The sequence below is a fragment of the Pseudorca crassidens genome, chromosome 9 (genome assembly GCF_039906515.1).
Source record: "Pseudorca crassidens isolate mPseCra1 chromosome 9, mPseCra1.hap1, whole genome shotgun sequence".
Taxonomy (NCBI): Eukaryota; Metazoa; Chordata; class Mammalia; order Artiodactyla; family Delphinidae; genus Pseudorca; species Pseudorca crassidens.
The window spans coordinates 66,047,871-66,068,967 of NC_090304.1; the positions used below are offsets into that span (position 1 = coordinate 66,047,871).

Sequence of the window (21,097 nt, forward strand, 5' to 3'; positions counted from 1 at the left end):
TCATCAAAAAATCTACAAACAATAAATGCTGGAGGGGGTGTGGAGTAAAGGGAACCCTCTTGCACTGCTGGTGGGAATGTGAATTGGTACAGCCACTGTGGAAAACAGTATGGAGGTTCCTTAAAAAACTACAAATAGAACTACCATATGGCCCAGCTATCCCACTACTGGGCATATACACTGAGAAAAAACCATTAATTCAAAAAGAGTCATGTACCACAATGTTCATTGCAGCTCTATTGACAGTAGCCCGGAGATGGAAACAACCTAAGTGTCCATCATCGGATGAATGGCTAAAGAAGATGTGGCACATATATACAATGGAATATTACTCAGCCATAAAAAGAAACGAAATTGAGCTATTTGTAATGAGGTGGATAGACCTATCTGTCATACAGAGCGAATTAAGTCAGAAAGAGAAATACAAATACCGTATCCTAACACATATATATGGAATTTAAGAAAAAAAGAATGTCATGAAAAACCTAGGGGTAAGACGGGAATAAAGACACAGACCTACTTGGACTTGAGGATATGGGGAAGGGGAAGGGTAAGCTGTGACAAAGTGAGAGAGAGGCATGGACATATATACACTACCAAACGTAAGGTAGATAGCTAGTGGGAAGCAGCCGCATAGCACAGGGAGATCAGCTGTCGGTGCTTTGTGACCGCCTGGAGGGGTGGGATGGGGAGGGTGGAAGGGAGGGAGACACAAGTGGGAAGAGATATGGGAACACATGTATATGTGTAACTGATTCACTTTGTTATAAAGCAGAAACTAACACACAATTGTGAAGCAATTATACTCCAATTAAGATGTAAAAAAAAAAATTAAATCCTTAAAAAAATTAAAAAAAAATAAAGTAGTTTGTGTTAAATTAAGGATTCATTTAGGAATTTTTATTGAAAACTCTAAATGAATTATACTGAGATGAAACAAAAATGTTCATAGTGGTGACAACATAGGATAATAAAAAATATTGATTAATCCAGAAGAAGACAATAGGAAGGAAGAATTAAAAAATTAAAGAATAGGGATTTCCCTGGTGGTCCAGTGGTTAACACTCCATGCTCGCAATGCAGGGGGCCGGGGCCTGGGTTTGATCCCTGTTCAGGGAACTAGATTCCGCATGCCGCCACTAAAAGATGCTGCATGCCGCAGTGACGATTCTGCATGCAGCAGCAAAGATCCCGCATGCCGCAGATAAAGACCTGGTGTAGCCCAATAGATAAATAGATAGATAGGTGGGTAGATATTTTAAAAATAAAGAATAAATTGGACAAATAACAAGTAGCAAAAAAACAAGTAGCAAATGAGAGAAATAGGAAATAGTAATAAGCTACACTCCCAATTGGGTAATTTTCATGATACATATATCTAATAAAAAACTCATATCCATAGTATATGAGGAACTCTTAAAATAGATATTAAAAAGTAATCAAATGTGCACAAGACTGGAACAGACACTTTACAAAAGAGGATGCCCAAATTTCCAATAAGCATTTGAAAAGGAACTTAGCTTCATAATGTATGATGGAAAAGCCAATCAAAATCACAATATGATAACCCAACACTGACAGAATGTTTAAAGTAAAAAAGATAATGCCAACTGTTGTTAAGGGTGCACAGCAACTTGAACTCTCATGCATTTCAGTGGAAGTTTGTTAGTTCAGTTAGTTATGAAAACTGCTTGGCAATATCTATGAAAACTAAATATATGCTTAGCTTATGACCTCACAATTCCATTACCAGGTATATATCTAACAGGAATTAGGATATATGTTTGCCAGATGATATGTACAAGAGTGTTCATAAAAGCTTTATTTATAATACTTAAAACTGTGAATAATCCAAATTTCCATCCATAGGAGAACTGATAGATAAATTCTGGTGTATTCATACAAAGGAACACTACACAGCAATAAAGAATAAACTACTGATACACATAATGGGGATGAATCCCACAACACTATTTTGAGGGGAAAGGACCAGACACAACAAGTAAATAATGTAAGATTCCATTTATATGATGTACAGGGTAGGCAAAACTGATGGGCATTGAAAAAGTTTATATTAATGGAGCATAATATTGATTGGGATTGGGTATGAGAGAACTTTCTGATATTGTTGCTTTGGATGGTAGTTACAGATATATATGTGTATATATATATATATATATATATATATACACACATACATATATATATATGTAAAAATGTATAAAGCTTAAAATTCACTTAAGATTTTTGTGTTTTATGTACATTATATATACATTATTCTACAACATACCACACACACACCACACACATATAAAGGAAGGTGCCTTCCTTAAAAATGTGTGTATGTGGGGTGGAGAAAGCATCCTAAAATGATAATTTGAAAATGTTATTTTTTCTTTTGTTTTTTGGATAAGAACTAACTTTTTCTCATTTTAGAATGTTTCAAAAATATAGAAAGATAAAAAAGAAGAACATTTGTATTTTTATGATTAACAATGGGAGTGAATGTTTTCTTATGTTTATTACTCATTTCTAATTGTTCTATGAAGTACAATATATCCATTGTACATTTATCTGTTTTCTAATATTTATATTTTAAAGTTGGATGAGTTTTTCTTGTAAGAAAATCAATATTTAGACTGTCATATTGGCCTTTTTTTCCCTTTTAACACAAGGATTTTAAAATTTTTATTTAATTAAAACTACCAAATATTCCCAATCTCATATGCTCTATCATTTGTTTTCTGAGTAAAACCTTCCTCATCCCCCTACCGTAGCTTCTTTTGTCTCTAGTTTTCTTTTTCACACTTAACTGTTTTACTCATCTGGATGTATGTGTATGTATACGAGTGTGTATGTATTCACATGTATACACGTTGTGACATGAGGCTGCACCAACATTTTTTCTCAGTAGTTAGCCATTTGCACCAACATCTGACTTCATAGGCGTTATGGCTATTTAGTGGAAGTTCTCCAGGCACTGGCATTCTGATGGCTGACGTTCTTAGTTAAGATCATTGTTACATTAGTTTTGTTTTGTTTTTGTTATTGATGTATTCATCAGTACTTTAGTGAGAAATTGGAAGAGGCTATATGAAAGACTGCTGTCCAGGTGTTACAATAAATCATTAGTCTAAAGAAAAATAAACTGTACTTGGAAAATTATACTAAGGTAGTATTAGTGGTTTTGCCATTAACAATGTGCTGTTATTAGTCACATTGGTTTTCCATCCAGATTTTTTTTTAACAAAATGAAAAAGACTTTATTGCAGAATACAAAATAGTTGTATTTAAGACGTGTGTAGATGCATGGCAATACTTCACAAATAACTGATTTTATTTTGTAGGTTGTACCTAAGCACTTGTCTTCCAAGTGTTTTGTTCATAGTATTTTTTTTAACATCTTTATTGGAGTATAATTGCTTTACAATGGTATGTTAGTTTCTGCTTTATAACAAAGTGAATCAGTTATACATATACAAATATCCCCATATCTCTTCCCTCTTGCATCTCCCTCCGTCCCACCCTCCCTATCCCACCCCTCTAGGTGGTCACAAAGCACCGAGCTGATCTCCCTGTGCTATGTGGCTGCTTCCCACTAGCTATCGGTTTTACATTTGGTAGTAGATATATGTCCATGCCACTCTCACTTTGTCCCAGCTTACCCTTCCCCCTCCCTGTGTCCTCAAGTCCATTCTCTAGTAGGTCTGCGTCTTTATTCCCGTCCTGCCCCTAGGTTCTTCATGACCAATTTTTTCCCTTAGATTCCATATATATGTGTTAGCATACGGTATTTGTTTTTCTGACTTACTTCACTCTGTATGACAGACTCTAGGTCTATCCACCTCACTACAAATAACTCAATTTTGTTTCGTTTTATGGCTGAGTAATATTCCATTGTATATATGTGCCACATCTTCTTTAGCCATTCATCTGTCGATGGACACTTAGGTTGCTTCCATGTCCTGGCTATTGTAAACAGAGCTGCAATGAACATTGTGGTACATGACTCTTTTTGAATTAATGGTTTTTCCCAGTGTATATGCCCAGTAGTGGGATTGCTGGGCCATATGGTAGTTCTATTTTTAGTTTTTTAAGGAACCTCCATACTGTTTTCCATAGTGGCTGTATCAATTTACATTCCCACCAACAGTGCAAGGGGGTTCCCTTTTCACCACACTCTCTCCAGCATTTATTGCACAGTAATCAAGACAGTATGGTACTGGCACAAAAACAGAAAGATAGATCAATGGAACAGGATAGAATGCCCAGAGATAAACCCACCCACATATGGTCACATTATTTTTGATAAAGGAGGCAAGAATATACAATGGAGAAAAGACAGCCTCTTCAATAAATGGTGCTGGAAACCTGGACAGCTACACGTAAAAGAATGAAATTAGAACACTCCCTAACACCATACACAAAAATAAACTCAAAATGGATTAAAGACCTAAAGGTAAGGCCAGACACCATCAAACTCTTAGAGGAAAACATAGGCAGAACACTCTATGACATAAATCACAAGCAAGATCCTTTTTGACCCACCTCCTAGAGAAATGGAAATAAAAACAAAAATTAACAAATGGGACCTAATGAAACTTAAAAGCTTTTGCACAGCAAAGGAAACCATAAACAGGATGAAAAGACAACCCTCAGAATGGGAGAAAATATTTGCAAATGAAGAAACTGGAAAAGGATTAATCTCCAAAATTTACAAGTGGCTGATGCAGCTCAATATTTAAAAAACAACCCAATCCAAAAGTGGGCAGAAGACCTAAACAGACATTTCTCCAAAGAAGATATACAGATTGCCAACGAACACATGAAAGGATGCTCAACATCACTAATCATTAGAGAAATGCAAATCAAAACTACAATGAGATATTACCTCACACCAGTCAGAATGGCCATCATCAAGAAATCTACGGATTTTTTTTTTATTGGAGTATAGTTGCTTTACAGTGTTGTGTTAGTTTCTGCTGTACAACAAAGTGAATCACCTATAATCACTTAGCTCTAATCTATTCGGAATTAATTTCTAGGAGTTGGTCTATTTCCAGGATGGCTCTGTTACTTATTCAATATTAAGAGTTTTCGTTTAACTCTCTGGTTACTCCGAGCTTTTCTATACCTCATTCTGTATAAGGCTACTGCTAATTCTGGACTACCAGATTCAGATACCTCTCCTAGCTTTTATACTTTGCCTTTCAAGAAGCTTCTAAGAAAAATAAGCAGTAATTCAGCTATGGGTATTTCCACTCTTTGTGTCAAGCCATTTTACTTACTGAACTATCTATTAGGTTTTAGGTACTGGAGACTATGAATAAGGTGAAGATTTCTTGCCTGCCATCAATGAATTATAAGCTCCAACTTACCACTCCAACTCAAAAGTGGTTGTCTTATGCACACTGCTTGATGAAAGTACATTATATTTAGGAAAACACTACTCATATTCAGTAGTGTTACAGATAAGAATAAACTACCTGGGGTCTTTTTGAAGATATGGAGTGGGATGCTGAAAGGGCATTTGAGTAAATAAGGAAATATGGTCAAAAGTAGAGAGTAGGAATATCAAGTTATCTATTATCGCATTCCATAGTTGTACCCAAATAATTTTAAGATTTATTTTTCTTTTTTGTATCTTTGACCTATATGTTAACTATTCTAGAATGCAAATTTGGTAGTGATTTTTAAAACTATAATATTCTCTCTCTTTAGAATAGCATATTGGTTAAACTTTAGACAAATCTGAGCTCAATTCTAAGTTCTAATGTTTTCCTGAGCAAGTTGTTTTGTCTCTCCAAATCTTAGTTTTGTTATTTTAAAGTAAGGATAATAATATTATTTCCCTCATTGAGAAGAATAACAGAGATATTACATATAACTGTTTATTTTTATGTACAAAATGACATCTGTTGACAGATAAGATTCCAAGGGGGTGGGACTAAAGAATGCTTTCCAGAACTAGAGTAAGGAACAGATCCTGTGCAGAGAAGTCACATCATGGTGCTCATGTGAAAGACAGAGAGCTATAGCAACAAGTTCAAATGGAGAATTTTATAGAACAATTTCCATAGAAATAACGTTTCTATGGAAATCAAAGAGTCTTTTTCAAGACTATATCTCAATAAGACCTCCAATAGAAAACAAAAAGTAAGAGAAACAAAGAATTATTTCAAGGAGAAGACATTTCACACAAAAAGGAGTGGGGAAGGAAGAACATTAGTACAAAAGAGGGTGAAGACCAACTGGAAAAATTCACTTAGTCACACTGGTTAGGGGTTGTCACTAACTCCTTAGTAAAGAGAAACTGGAGAGGAGACTGGATCTACTGCTGACCCTCTAAAACTCCTCCAGTGTAGCTACATAGAGTAATCTCTACACAATCATAGAATCGGTACACAGAGACCACAGACTCTCCAAATCTCAAGAGAAGAAAGAAGTTTGTGTCCTTCAGAAACTGGATGGAACTGTGAAAAATATAAAATTGGCTATAAACATTGAAACTGTGAAACACAAGTCACAATCCTGTGTATTCACACACATATTTTCATGAAAGTATAAACAAAGGAAATGAATGCGCATTTGAAGATTTTGGACAAGAGTCAGCAGTATCTAAAGCAAGAGAGAGGCAAATGAAGTCTCACACCAGGCTTCTATGATTTCTGGATTTCATTGGGCAGTATCACGCCACACTCCAGCATCTCTCTCCTCCACCACTGCCGAATTAGGAACGGACACAAGGTTGCCAAGTTCTCGTTTTACTTGTACTGACATTTAAAGATAATTACAAATCACCACTTACGACCTCATTCATCTTCACAAAAGAATGAACTGATAGAAAAAACATAGTATGGATGTGAACTCAGGGAGGAAATGCATTATAAAAAATTCACTACATTGTTCCTATTTTCCTCGTTTTGGTGAGTCCACTTCTCTGTGGACTGGAATTCGTTCGGGGGCCAGGATTTCAACCTCACTGCCCCAGTGCACTCTTCTGTGCCAGCATCATGATGATAAAGACATTACACCACCAACTAAAACATTTTACTCCTTGGCAAATGCATATGAGGTGCTTGTTACACAATGTGGGATGTCAGTCTCAACAAATCCCTTATTGGTTTTAACAAACCTTAACCTTTACACTTTGACTTACAAATCAGCATTGACCCTCCCTGGTTCTTAGAGTCAAGATACCCTTTGGATGTGCTACAAATAAAACTAACCAAACCCTTTGTTTAAAACCCATATTATGTTGCTTACAACACTGAATCACAAGTTTTGTTTGCTTGACGATCTCCCTAACTAGACACTAAACCCCTCGAGGGCAGGATCTATTTTCTTCTTCTTGATACCCTTACAAGTAAAGCGATGTGTGGCACGTTGTGAATCCTTGTATTTGATGAATAACTGAGTGAATGGCTCTGCTTAGGTTATGTCTCCTGAAACATCATAATTATACATAGCAAATCCTTGCTACTATTTTATAGTATTTTGATGGAAGTAGGAATTGGCTCTGTCCTTCAACATTCACTCATTCATTCTTCAGACACATTACATGCAACCCTTGCTATGTGCCTTACACTGTGCTAACTGCTAATCAAAATGACCAGAATGTAGTTCTTGCCTTCAAGGATGTCAAGAAGAGTGCTTTCTGGAGCTCACATTATCTTTTAAGCACAGTACCAATTTCCTGAATGATATAAATATAAATAAATTGTCTGAAATCTTAATAGAGTGAACATTTACCCTCATATGTTGTTCTTACCACTCTAAGGAGCAATACCCACTTTATGTAAGAGTCCTCCTCTCTAACAGATTACAGCCACTATCCCCATGACACAGTTTACTTACATTGGAGCCTTAGCCCTATCCGCTTTAAATGAAATAATAAATCTGCTTACTATTGCAAGTCTTGTTGTATTTGCTGTTCTCCTGTGCAAACCCTTCCAGCCGGCACTGAAAACGATGCTGCCAAAATTCTTGAAACCAGGGGTTTCGGAGGTTTGTTTCCGGCCGGAGCTTCAGATAATAATCATCAAACCACTTGACATCAGGAGATTGGAGCTTGATTGTGATTCCACCAACAGCTTCTCGCTGATATCCATCTGTCACATCATATCTGTCAGCCCAGCCGTCACTGGGGAAACAAAAAAACCCTCAGCTTAGAACAGATATCTTCTAAGAAAATTATTCTACTTGCTGTCATCTTGAAAACATTAGTCATTAAATGGCACTCAGGCCACACTTTGGTCTTATATTATACTACGTGATTCTTGAGATAGCAGCTTTCTAGGATAAAAAGTGCAAACAATGGAAACTTTGGGTCTAAGACTGCTGGAAGGTACCTGTCTCACTTACCTTGAACTGCAGAGAACAACCTTATGCTTTTGACAGAATTTTACTGTTTGTAGAATATAGTATATGCATGGAAGCTGCATAATATCACCATTCACACTATTTACTGAATGTTTAATAGCTAGGTCAAGTTAACTTTAAATACAGTCTTTTCCTTTACTTAATAATAATCATTAGAGTTATCATAAAGTAAAAAAAATATTTCTAAAATATACCTTATGTTAATTTAACCATCCTATGACAGAATATTCACTTGTTTCCATGTTTACAAGTGATGATAAAGAGGTTAAAAAAGAAAAACTTTCTGATTATGGTCATTCTATTAAATATTGATTCATCAGAGCCTCAAACTGAAGTCCTTATAGTCCATATTCCTCTTTCCTATCCCATGGTACTTCTCTAACACATTGAAAATACGCATATGAAATCATGTTTTACATTAGAGTGATTGAAAGAACTTCTTAGCAATAGGCCATCAAAGATGGTGACAGGGATCATACTCCTCAATATTAATATCATTCTATGCACTGATCACTCAAAGTAATGTAGGAATTTTAAAATAAAAGAGTTTGAAATCAGAGAGTTCCTGAGTACAACAGAATAAGGAAAAATATTCTAAGCTTATTTGGAAAATACATGAGACACAACATTGGAAATAAAAGACAAGAAAAGGTGTTTATATCAAATCTGGACACACCTTAGGGCATTTAGGAAAAAAGTGTCTCTAACTTTCCCCACCCTCTCTGTCATTTGGAATATGCAACTTGTGCTATGCATCTGCTGGGACCCAGTGGTACTATCCTTCCTTTGAAGAGGTGCAAGTGCTCTTTCAGGAGAAGTAAAGAAAGTCAAGGGGAATGTAACAATGGAAAAAAAAAGTAACAACAAAGAGGGAGGAGAAGATACGGAGACAGTTGAAGGGAAGAACAGAATGGAGCCTCCTGAACACAAGGCAGGAAAGGTTTTGGAGATTAGCTGGGTGAAAGGGAGTGGGTACTGGGGAAAGTGTGAGCGAAAGGATTTACATAAACAATCATTGTTTATTTCATTAATATTCAGATATTTCTATTTATTGGAATGTTAATTTCTTTTTTTTAAATTTCTTTTTATCTTCCAATGCATTTTTGTCCTTTATACTTTTTTTGGGGGGGGGGAGGCAGAGAGCATGCTCCAATATTTTGCATAAATCTGTGCCAGGGAAAGTATTATGTAAGGAATTAATTAGAATAAGTAAAAAAATGCATGTACTTTCTTCAGTATGCTCTGACTTAAAAATTGATAATAAGAGTTGTTCCAAAGGTCATATATTATTCATTAAGCTATCATAGGGGCTTGAGATATTCCTAAGGCATCCGTGGGTGGAGGAGGAGAATAAAATAAACAAACAAAAAAAATAAAGCATTTCTTCCTCCAAGTCCTCCTTGACAAGAAGAGATTTCATTGAAAATGATCTATGTTGAAATTTCAAAAACTTTTGTGGCAAATCAGGAAAAAAAAAAAAAAAACTAATGCAATACGTTTTGTCCCAATGTTGAATGTGGTTACTTCACACATTATCTTCCCTGAAGTTTCTCATTTCAGCTGCACAGATTTTATTTAAAGCTGACAAGTTGAAATGAAGTGGGCTTGTTTGCTTCATTTTCTTGCTCTGTTTTGGAGGGTTTATTATATCACTGATAGGAGAGTGTGGGTCTCATTGGCACTCGAGGAGATGCATGGGCGTGCTGCAAATGGGACCGGAAACCTGATTGTCAAGCAGAGCCCCGTTCTCCAAGGAAGTGGGAATTTAAATTGCTCCTTTTATTCATGCGAGCTTGCTCTTATGTAACGCTGTGATTATGAATATTACATAAGAAATGTAAGATAATAATGGGTCCAATTTACCCTTCACAATTCATTCACTGAATTTAATGGGGATTGTAAAAAGCCTGTCTTGATAAACTTTTTTGGAGGTGATATTTCCATTAAAAAAAAAAATGTCAGGACCGTAGTGTGTTAATTTACTCATCTCTCATCATGTTCTTTAGCTTTTTTTCCCCATGTATAAAGCTCTACATTTAATTTAGCAAAAGATGGTGTTTTTTAGTAGCCTATAGGTTAGAGTGGTGATTTTTAAAACAGTTTTGTTCCAGATATTTCCATTCAACAGCAAAATAAAAACCATAAAAGAGTTCGTATATAAACAGAAAATTCCAGTGTCTGTGTGGCAAAAAATGGTTATTCTATTTAAGCTTACAGGGGAATATCTGCTGTGTAAGTCTCAAGAAAGTTCAATCCATATTGGCTAAGTTAGATGGTGCTATATTGACTTTAGCTTATTAAATATTAACATTTTCATAAAAATGTGCTTTTAAGATTTGCATTAAGATGATAGGGTATGTCTAAGTAAGGAATAATAAATTCATAAGTGAAGAGCCAAGGAAACCTGAGCTTACCTTTCTACTATCCAGTGCTTTCCATTGCATTGTTAGAGTGGACTGTCAAGAGTCTGGCACTACTTTAATGCTTTGGGGTGACATATATTTTACCAAATCAGGAAAAAGGGGGAAGGAAGATAAGGAAAGAAACTGAAAATGTACCACATTTCAGTCAAGTTTCTAGATTTAGTATCTATCTATCTATCTATCTCTTCATCCATCCATCCATCCATCCATCCATCCATCCATCCATCCATCCATCCATCCAGTTTCTTCTCATTGATGGGCATTTTACCCCTCTCCTTATAATCCATTTCGTTATTTTCTTTCCAATGCTTTGATTTAGAGTCGTTTCCCATTATTTGCAGAATCTGTATTTGTAAATTCACCTGCTTGCTAAAATTTATTTGCAACCCCCATACTGATACTCATGGCACTTTTACGGTCATTTTCAGATATACAGAGAGTGGCGAAAAAGTTGATCCTTCTGATGTGCATATACCCGGCTGAGGCTGCACAAGGTGAACCTCTGCTTTCTTGTTTCAGCTTTGATACTATAAAGAAGTGCCCTTTTCATGGTCTATTAAGTGCCAAGTTTTTGCATTTTTGTGTGTTTTTTTAAATTGGTTTTGCTGTTTAAAATATCCCCAAGTATCGTACTGATACATTATTTAGAATTCCCAAGTGCAAGAAGGCTGTGCTATACCTTACATAGAAAACCAGCTGCCCCTGGTGGTCCAGTGGTTAGGACTCCACGCTCCCAATGCAGGGGGCACAGGTTCGATCCCTGGTCAGGGAACAAGATCCGGTATGCCGCGACTAAGATCCCGCATGTGGGAACGAAGATCCCGCGTACTGCAACTAAGGCCCGGTGCAGCTAAATAAAAAAAAAAAAAAAAAAAAAAAATATATATATATATATATATATTTTTTTTTTTTTTTTTTTTTTTTGCGGTACGTGGGCCTCTCACTGTTGTGGCCTCTCCCGTTGCGGAGCACAGGCTCCGGACACGCAGGCTCAGCAGCCATGGCTCACGGGCCCAGCCGCTCCACGGCATGTGGGATCTTCCCGGACTGGGGCACGAACCCGTGTCCCCTGCATCGGCAGGCGGACTCTCAACCACTGCGCCACCAGGGGAGCCCAATAAATAGATTTTTTTAAATATAGGTTGATAATACATATACTCTTAAAAAGTAAAAAAAAAAAAAAAAGGCAGCTGCATTTAGGCATGAGTAAAGTCCTGTTTTCTATGAATTCAATATTAATTCATCAACAATATTAGATATTAAATATTAAATAAAGTGTCTTTAGACCAGAACACCATAAAGCAAGGTTATGTAACGACTAGTTGATGAAAATGTGACTAGAGGCTCACGACAATTTAAACCTATATTTCCCCTAGGAGTAATGGTCAGTATTCACTAATTCAGTGTTTGGTGCCTGTTTATAGAACATACCTACTGTGAATAACAATAATTAAGTGGATCCACTTAATTTTATATATATATATATATATATATATATATATATATATGGGAGAGGAGGAGAGACATGTAAATAAATGACCACATACAAACGAATATTGTTATAGGTATGAAATGAACACAACGAGAGAGAAGATCAGTAAATAATTGACCAACTCTTCGTAGAAAGGTAAGATTTGAATTGAGTTTGGAAAATATGGGTAATGGAGTGATAACTGTATTTTGAGTTATTTTTTAGACAACAAGTAGGTATTTGTTTATTAATTAATTAATTAATTTATTTTTAGCTGTGTTGGGTCTTCATTTCTTTGCGAGGGCTTTCTCTAGTTGCAGCAAGTGGAGGCCACTCTCTATCACCGTGCGCGGGCCTCTCACTATCGCGGCTTCTCTTGTTGCGGAGCACAGGCTCCAGACCTGCAGGCTCAGTAGTTGTGGTACACGGGCCTAGTTGCTCCGCGGCATGTGGGATCTTCCCAGACCAGGGCTCGAACCCGTGTCCCCTGCGTTGGCAGGCGGATTCTCAACCACTGCGCCACCAGAGAAGCCCAACAAGTAGGTATTTGTGAATCAGGGAATAGTAAATATTAAGCATTGCAGCTATATGGAGTGCACCGGATAGTGACTAATGAAAAGTATGCTGAGGAAGACCAATTATGAATGGTCTTCTGGGCCATTCCAAACGCTTTGAGTTTTATCATTCAGGTGAAGGGGAGCCAGTGGTGGCTTTTAAAGTGGGAAGTGCTACGAAGAGACGATGAGAACTGGATAAACTGTGGTAGCAGTGCGAGTGACAGATAAGAAAGGTGGTGGATGAGTGTTAGAGGATCAAGTTAGAAAAGTTGTTACAGTGGTTAAGGGATCGAATGGATGTTTGTATTAAAGGAATGGGAATGAAGAGCCTATTTGTAAGGAATTCTCAGAGTCCGTAGGACTAGATACGTGGAGAATAGTGGGTAAAGGAGGATGTTTTTGGTTTATGGGAGACATTAGTGATATTGTAAGTGATATTGTAAGTGACATTGTAGCTCCATGTCCTAGGTTGTAAACTACAGGAAAATAGGTTTGGGGTGAAAAAGGAAGAAAATGAATACAAGTAGGGATCTACAATGATCAGATTTCCCTTTATATGCTCTCTAGCACTTTGTTTCTCCTGGATTTCTGTCTGTTCTCTACATAAAAAATTAATTTGAGTGTTAAAAAAAAATACAAGTGAACAATTTTCTTACGTGGTCCAGTACCATATTAACCCACCCTATTCTATTATGTTTAGGGTTTTGTATGCTGAGCAATAGCTGTTGGCACTCAAAAAAAAAAAGACAGAAATAATGAAAATTATAGAGCTCTAAAGATCTGATGCTCTCTATACAATTATATCCTTATAAACATTTTAACTTTAGAATTATTATTTTTATTATTTTTGTATTAACATAGATATTTGAAGCAGACCAATTGTTATGGTTATAATATGATTAGTGTAGGGTTTACAATCAGTAGATTTAATGTCAGAATATATTTCTGGAACGTAGAAGCCCCTAAAGATACATGGTAACGGGCATAAAAAATTCTTGGAAAATTCTGAAGAAAAAGTTTAGTAATTATCAAATGTTAGAATAGAGATGCTCAGTAATTTAAAAATTTGTCTCTGTTATCAAAATCTAAATCTGTACAATGCAGACAGTATACTCTTTCCTTCCTGTCCTCGTTTTAAGTTATTGCTATGGAAAATGAAAAAATTTATGTTGCACAGAAAGTTGCATCGGGTGATCCTCTGTAACAGTCTCCATGTTCTTTTCATTCTAATGCATTAATACAGTAAGCATTTTGAATGCATATTCTTTGCAGGCAAACTGCACAGGCATTGTGGTAGGTCCCAGCACATGTCCTCAGCAGTCCATTAGGTATGACCTGCCTGAATGCGCATTGCTGACTTCCAGCCCCCTGGAAGTTTCCTCATTTATTCTCCAGACTGAACATCCTCTTTTCTTTTTATTCAGTCTTCCCCTTAATAGTACAATTCATTAGGTTCCCAGTCACTGAATCATTACTTGTGAAAATCACAATCCTGTCCTGCCTTCCTGAGATTATTCCCCCATCCCCTCAATTAGTATCCTGGGTGTTTCCACACTCTTAGTTCTTACATTTACAGTCCCTTGCTTTATTTACATGGAACGCTAATCACATACAGTGGGTACGGGTTTCATTAGCTGAATTCTCAAATGGCAACATGATTACTTAGCATAACTCTGCAGAGTTCTTGGGGAGGCGTCTGCTGGGGGCAAACAACATAAATAAATCATCTCAGTCTGCTTCAAAAGGAGCAATACCAGACCAAAAATGTAGACATCAGAATGACTATTCCTAGCAGTCGTTAAATTTGTGTCAGGAGGTGTGAGTTTATGCATTGGGGAGGTACGGGCGGGGGACGTGGGTATGCCAGGCACATACAATTATTCTTGATCACTGAAATCTTTAGTCCCACTTAGCCTGATGGTATTGGTACTGCTAAGACTATCACACATATGTTGTGTACTGGAGATGCTGCACTTGATTCTCATTCCTCAAATACATGACATTTATTTCTTATTCACTGAACAAGTATTGGGTAACTAATAACTTGATAGTTATGTGGGAGTAGAGTGGTGAACAAGAAGACAAGATTTCTGCTCTCATAGAGGTAACATTTTGATGCTTTTAGTTTTGCATTTGTCATCATATTAAAGTTAAGTACATTTATTTGTTTTCCCTAAATTGTCTGTAAATTTTATGTTTTGGACATCTCATCCTTATGTTTATTATAATGCCTTGAACATACTAAGGACTTAAATGTTTAATATAACTTATTAGAAAATTAGACTTTAAAAGGCAAATTTCAAATCTTAGAGAATTCTTTTCCGATAACTGCATATATTCTTTTTTTAAAATTTATTTTTGGGCTGTGTTGGGTTTTTGTTGCTGCACACAGGTTTTCTCTCATTGCGGCAAGCAGGGGCTACTCTTCTTTGCCATGCGCGGGCTACTCACTGCGGTGGCTTCTCTTGTTGCGGCACATGGGCTCAGTAATTGTGGTGCACAGGCTTAGTTGCTCCGTGGCCTGTGGGATCTTCCCGGACCAGGGCTCGAACCCATGTCCCCTGCACTGGCAAGCGGATTCTTAACCACTGCGCCACCAGGGAAGTCCCAACTGCATATATTCATTTTTAATTGAGAAAGCAGCACTGTTTGATGTGCCTTATAAAATGACTCTGAAAGGCTGAATTCATTCCCCCCCTCCAAAATGGTCCTCTCCCTTCTCTACCTGATGCTATTAAGGTTAATGAATACATTCATTAGGCTGCATCCCAGCATTTTTTTTTTCAAAATATGTTCACAGCCCACACAATTATTATTGAAACTGCTGTTCTACTCACATGTAATCATAATCATCACCCTGCCAAATCTCTTACCAGTAGCATTCTAACAGGTATTTTGGGATTTTTTTTCCTAATAGTGGGAGTCTGTCTACTGACTGCTTGGCTGTCTTCATATAATATTCCTTTTTTTTCCTTCCCTGGGGGAGTAGAAGGTCTTAGAATCTCTAAAAAAAATAGTGAAAACAAAGAAGAATATTGAGCTTTTAAATCAAAGTTCTTATGAATGTACACCAGTCAACACTGATGAATTAATTCCAAAATGAAATACAATGTAGAATTTTTGAGAACATTGTTAGGTTATTTACTGAAAATCACTTTATCTCCAGGGCTTGTAAATCTTAATTTTTCCCATGTCTGAGGATAAGTAGGTGTGAATTGGAGGAGCTATATCAGAACATTGAAAAGAAGGAAGAAAAGTCAGGAATCTAAAGTTTGCCATCTTGTGTAAGTCAGGTGATTTCCATTATATTGCTTTCCTGATTCTCTACAGGCCTTAGAGATGATTATTATTAGCCCTAGTTTCTACCATTGAGGAAACTGAGGCTCTGGGGAATTAAATAACCTACTCAAAATCCCACAGCTAGCATAGAGGGGATTTCAACCCAGATCTTTCCAGCTCCAGCACTCCAGTACTTTCCATACTTCATGGAGCCTCCAAAATAATGACATACAGTGATGACAGCAGTGAGAAATGTTTGTTAAGGGGATCTTATTTAAGAGGCGTGTGTTGGAGGACAGGGGCAGCATGTCGGGCTGGGAGTACGTGGGCAAGATTCTCATGCTCTGGTATATTCTCACCTTACCTAATTTTTAAATCAAACGCTAATCTAGATCAGGACTGCTGGGAAGGGATTTTGAAACTATAATTAAGATCCCAAGGAAATTGACCTTGAAATAGGGAGATAATTCGTAATTGGTCTGACCTCATCAGGTGAGTCCCTGAAAAGTGACCACCTCTTCCTGACAAAAGAGATTCAAACGTGAGAAGGATTTGGCATGAGAGGGCTGGAGGAGACTGTCCATTGCTGGCTTTGAAGATGGAGGGGGCTGTACAGTAAGGAGTGCAGGTGGCCTGGAGGAGCTGAGTGTGCCCCTGGGTGATACCAGCAAGGAAATGGGGACTCAGGCCTACATCTAAAAGGAACTGAATTCCACCAAAACTTGAATGAGCTTGGAAGCAGATTCTTTCACAAAGCCTCCAGAAAGGAATACACCTTGATTTCAGCCTGTTTAACCCTGAGTGGAGAACCCAGTTATGCTATATACATGGACTCCTGACCTCCAGAAACGAATATTGTTTTAAGTTGCTAAATTTGTGGTAATTTGTTACACAGCAATAGAAAGTTATTATTCACTCGCCACCTCTTTTCTACATTTCCTCACTTGGAAGGCCAAAGCATGTTAATATCAGAAGAGAAGTGATATAATCTGAGGGGGTCTGACCTAATTCAGGGTTTGGTCAGAGCAGACAAACTTCCAAAGACTTTGGGATCACAGAAAATAACGGAGAGTATTACACATATTAGAATACTTGGAACGTCCATCCTGTCTCAATTTAGGCTTTAAATTGAGGTAGTCATTTCCCCCTCTGGTTTAAAGTCTTGTCCCTCCAGGGATGCTTCCTTACCAAACACATCCTTCACAGAGAAAGAAGCTGAGAAAAATCATTGTAAATAGATTAATTTTTTAAAATAAATTTATTTATTTATTTTTGGCTGTGTTAGGTCTTCGTTTCTGTGCGAGGGCTTTCTCTAGTTGCGGCAAGCGGGGGCTACTCTTCATCGCGGTGCGCGGGCCTCTCACTATCGTGGCCTCTCTTGTTGCGGAGCACAAGCTCCAGACGCGCAGGCTCAGTAGTTGTGGCTCACGGGCCCCGTTGCTCCGCGGCATGTGGGATCTTCCCAGACCAGGGCTCGAACCCGTGTCCCCTGCGTTGGCAGGCAGATTCTCAACTACTGCGCCACCAGGGAAGCCCGTAAATAGATTATTTTGAGAATTACACAATCTATTGTTTCTCTTGTCATATTATAGACATTTGGAGAAATGCAGAAATTGTGGCAATTGTGTAAAATGTGCAATATAGTGAGCGAAATGATTCAGTTAAATAGAGAAAGCGTGTTATGAGTAAGCTATTGTATCCACCGCTTTACATAACCTTTTTTATGTTTTCTCTGGAAGCTTTCTTACTTAGGATAACCTTCTAGTTTTCAGTCTGCAAACTCCTTCCCGCTGAATTGGACTAATTTCTTCTTTTATGCTGTTAAACTGAGCACAATGTTCAGCCAAATAGTCAATAATTATTTATTATTTATTATAATCAATCAATAATTTATTTAGTCTATTAAATTCCAAGCAGTAAGGCAGACTTTATGATGATGTTAGTGAATATAACTCCCAGTGTCCAATCTGTTTTCTTCCCTTACCCCTTATAACAGGTCACCAGGGAGTTCATAATTTCAGATCTATTATGTTTTTCTTATACTTTCCTCAATGTCCTCCAGTATTTGATACTGTTCTTTCATTTAGCCAAATCTAGTGGCTGACACTGTACATGCCAATTTCCCTACAGAGTACTGCATATGAGCAATAAGGAGAAGAAAAACTGGCATTCTCTACCCACATTAGAGTCGGGCAAATGAAAACTTAGAGTGATAACAGTGATCATGTATTTAGGGTTTGCTGTTTGCCAGGCATTGTTCTAGGCACTGTGTGTGTATATACATATATATACACACACACACATACACACGCTTACTCTCTGCCAATATATATGTGTATATATATTTATATCCACATCTATCTATCTACCTATATTTTTTTTAACATTTTCACATTTCACTTTAGGAATCTTCAGCTTGAAAAGTAGGAAATAACCCTGAGTTAAACAGTATTCAAACTCAGTCTACCTAAATCTAGAAACCAAAACTGAACCAGTGCAACCTATCGGTGTGGTCTTTGATCCAAATCCGTGTCCAAACTTATTTGACTTTGTCCATGAAACTGCAGAGAGAAGAGTTATTTTAATTTCTGTTACACACACACACACAAACACACACACACATGCACACACCCCTTCAAATTATTTTCTTTTTTTTCCTTTCTGAGACTATAAACAAAGAATTGTCTTAAACCATTGCATTCATCTTCTGATAAATGCCCATCTTTGTAGTGTTAGAATACACTGGCCAAGTTATTACGAGTCTCTCTACTGACAAGATAAAGAGCTATTAGAAGATGCTCAAGAGACCTTGAAATATGTACATAAACACAGAATGAACTCTCTTCACATTTCACTTTGAGGCAACTTGTTCTTCCTTGACAAATTATCCCCATGACACCCACTGAAACCAAGTCTATTGTTAACTTCTCACATCTATCAGATATGGTTTACAAATGAACACTTACAAGCTGTAGAAGACCAGTAAATAATCAAAAATTGTTCAGGGTGTGAGATTAAGTTTTAGAAATAGTCATTATGTAAGACTCCTGAAAGCCTGAAAAATTTAGTTGTGACATGCCCAGTAATTAATCCAAATAGACTGAAACTGTAAATCACATATTAGAAACTGAACAGCTACTTCCATTTCTAGCTATGATAGATTAGACAAACCTTCCTCTGAAGACAACTAGAAGGGCTGGATAAACTTAAAAAAAATCTATTTAAGCTATCAGAATGCTATCTAGGCAGCTGGGACTCAAGTGGCCAAGATCCTGGGGAGAAAAAAAAATATACTGAGGTAAGACTTTCCCTTGATGTATGTGACAAATTCACTGAAAGTCAAGGATGCAAGGCTAAGAAGTTGGATCAAAAGCAGCACATGAGGCTCAAGAACTTATTCTTTCATAACTGAATCTTTGTACCTATTGAGCAGTAACTCCCCATTTTTCCCTTTCCTCAGCCCCTGGCAATTAACCATCTTTCTTTCCACTTCTATGAATTTGACTGTTTTAGACACTTCATATAAATGGAATCATGCAGCATTTTCCTTCTGTGATTGGTTTATTTCACTTAGCATAATGTTTTCAAAGTTCATCCATGTTGTCATATATGGCAATATGGTGCAACTACCATTGAAAATAGCTTGGAGTTTCCTAAAATAATTAAAATATATTACCATATGATCCAGCAATCCCACTTCTGGGTATTTATCCAAAATAATTAAAATCAGGTTGTCAGAGAGAGATATGTACCCCCATGTTCATTATAGTATTATTTACAAAAGCCACAATGTGAAAACAACATCCGTTAATGTCCATCAATAGATGAATGGATAAAGAAAATACGAAGTTTAATATTCTAAAATCAACCAGTTTACCACATTATCAGAATAATGGAGGAAAATATGACAAACTCAACATCATTCTGATAAAAAGTCCATAGCAAACTAGCTAAGAAAGAGAACTTTCTTAATCTGTGCAAGAGTTTTATAGTAAAGATCATACACAACAATGAAATGTTGAAAGGTTTCTTCCACAAGCAAAGGATATCTTCTCTGACCACTTTTCTTCAGTATTTTACTGAATGTTCTAACCAATTCAATAAGGAAATAGAAGGAGTAAATTATCATTATTCAAGGACAATTTGATTGTTTACATAGCAAATCTGAAATTATATCTAAAATACAGATTATTACAATCAGTAGTAAATGAATTTAGTAAGTTTGGTGGACACTAGTTCAGCCTACATAAATAAATTAATTTCTATATATCTGGAACAAACAATTAGAAAACAGTATTTTAAATATACTATTTAAAAACCCCCTAATAGTTAGAAATAAATCTAAGGAAGATATGTAGGATTTCTCCATGCATGTAAGAGGAATTATGGAAGACTTAAATTAATAAAGGAAGTACCACACTCATAAACTGGAGGAGTCAATAATGTAAAGTTGTTAATTTTCCTGAAATTGATCTATAGATTCAAGGTAATCTGAATCAAAATTCCAGCAGGTTTTTTTTGTGGGGGGTGGAGGGTGAGGTGTGGGGGATATTTATAAACAAAATTATAAAATTTGTATGGAAATGTAAAGGACCAAGTATAGCCCAGATAATACTGGTAAAGAACAAAGCTGGGGAAATACAGTATTAGATAGTAAGACATTATGAAGTTACAATGATATACAATTTGTAGAGATAAATAGACTAATGGAATGGAATCCTACGTGGATATATAGAGACTTGATTTTTGATAAAAGCGACACTGCGAAGAAGTAGGGAAAACAGTTCTATTAAATAAATGATTCTGAAAAAAAATGATTCTGGGTAAATTTATATTTTTTGGAAAAATACATTGATACTTAATCCACAACACTCATAAAAATCAATTCTAGGTAGACTGTAGATCTAAATGTTGCTGATTATACAATAAAGCTTTTAGATGATAACAAAAAGCTTCTAGATATAACAGAAGGAGAATATCTTCAT

At 36.6% G+C, this 21,097-nt stretch overlaps 1 protein-coding gene across 4 annotated transcripts in view; it reads right to left on the reverse strand.

Moving 5' to 3' along the window:
- GRM5 (glutamate metabotropic receptor 5) overlaps positions 1-21,097 on the reverse strand; it is a 548,940-nt gene that overhangs the window by 138,893 nt on the left and 388,950 nt on the right. For all 4 annotated transcript variants that reach the window (XM_067750657.1, XM_067750656.1, XM_067750658.1 and 1 more), the window contains one exon: positions 7,908-8,143. In XM_067750657.1, coding sequence (XP_067606758.1) covers positions 7,908-8,143 — 236 coding nt within the window. The remainder of the gene's footprint in view (positions 1-7,907; positions 8,144-21,097) is intronic.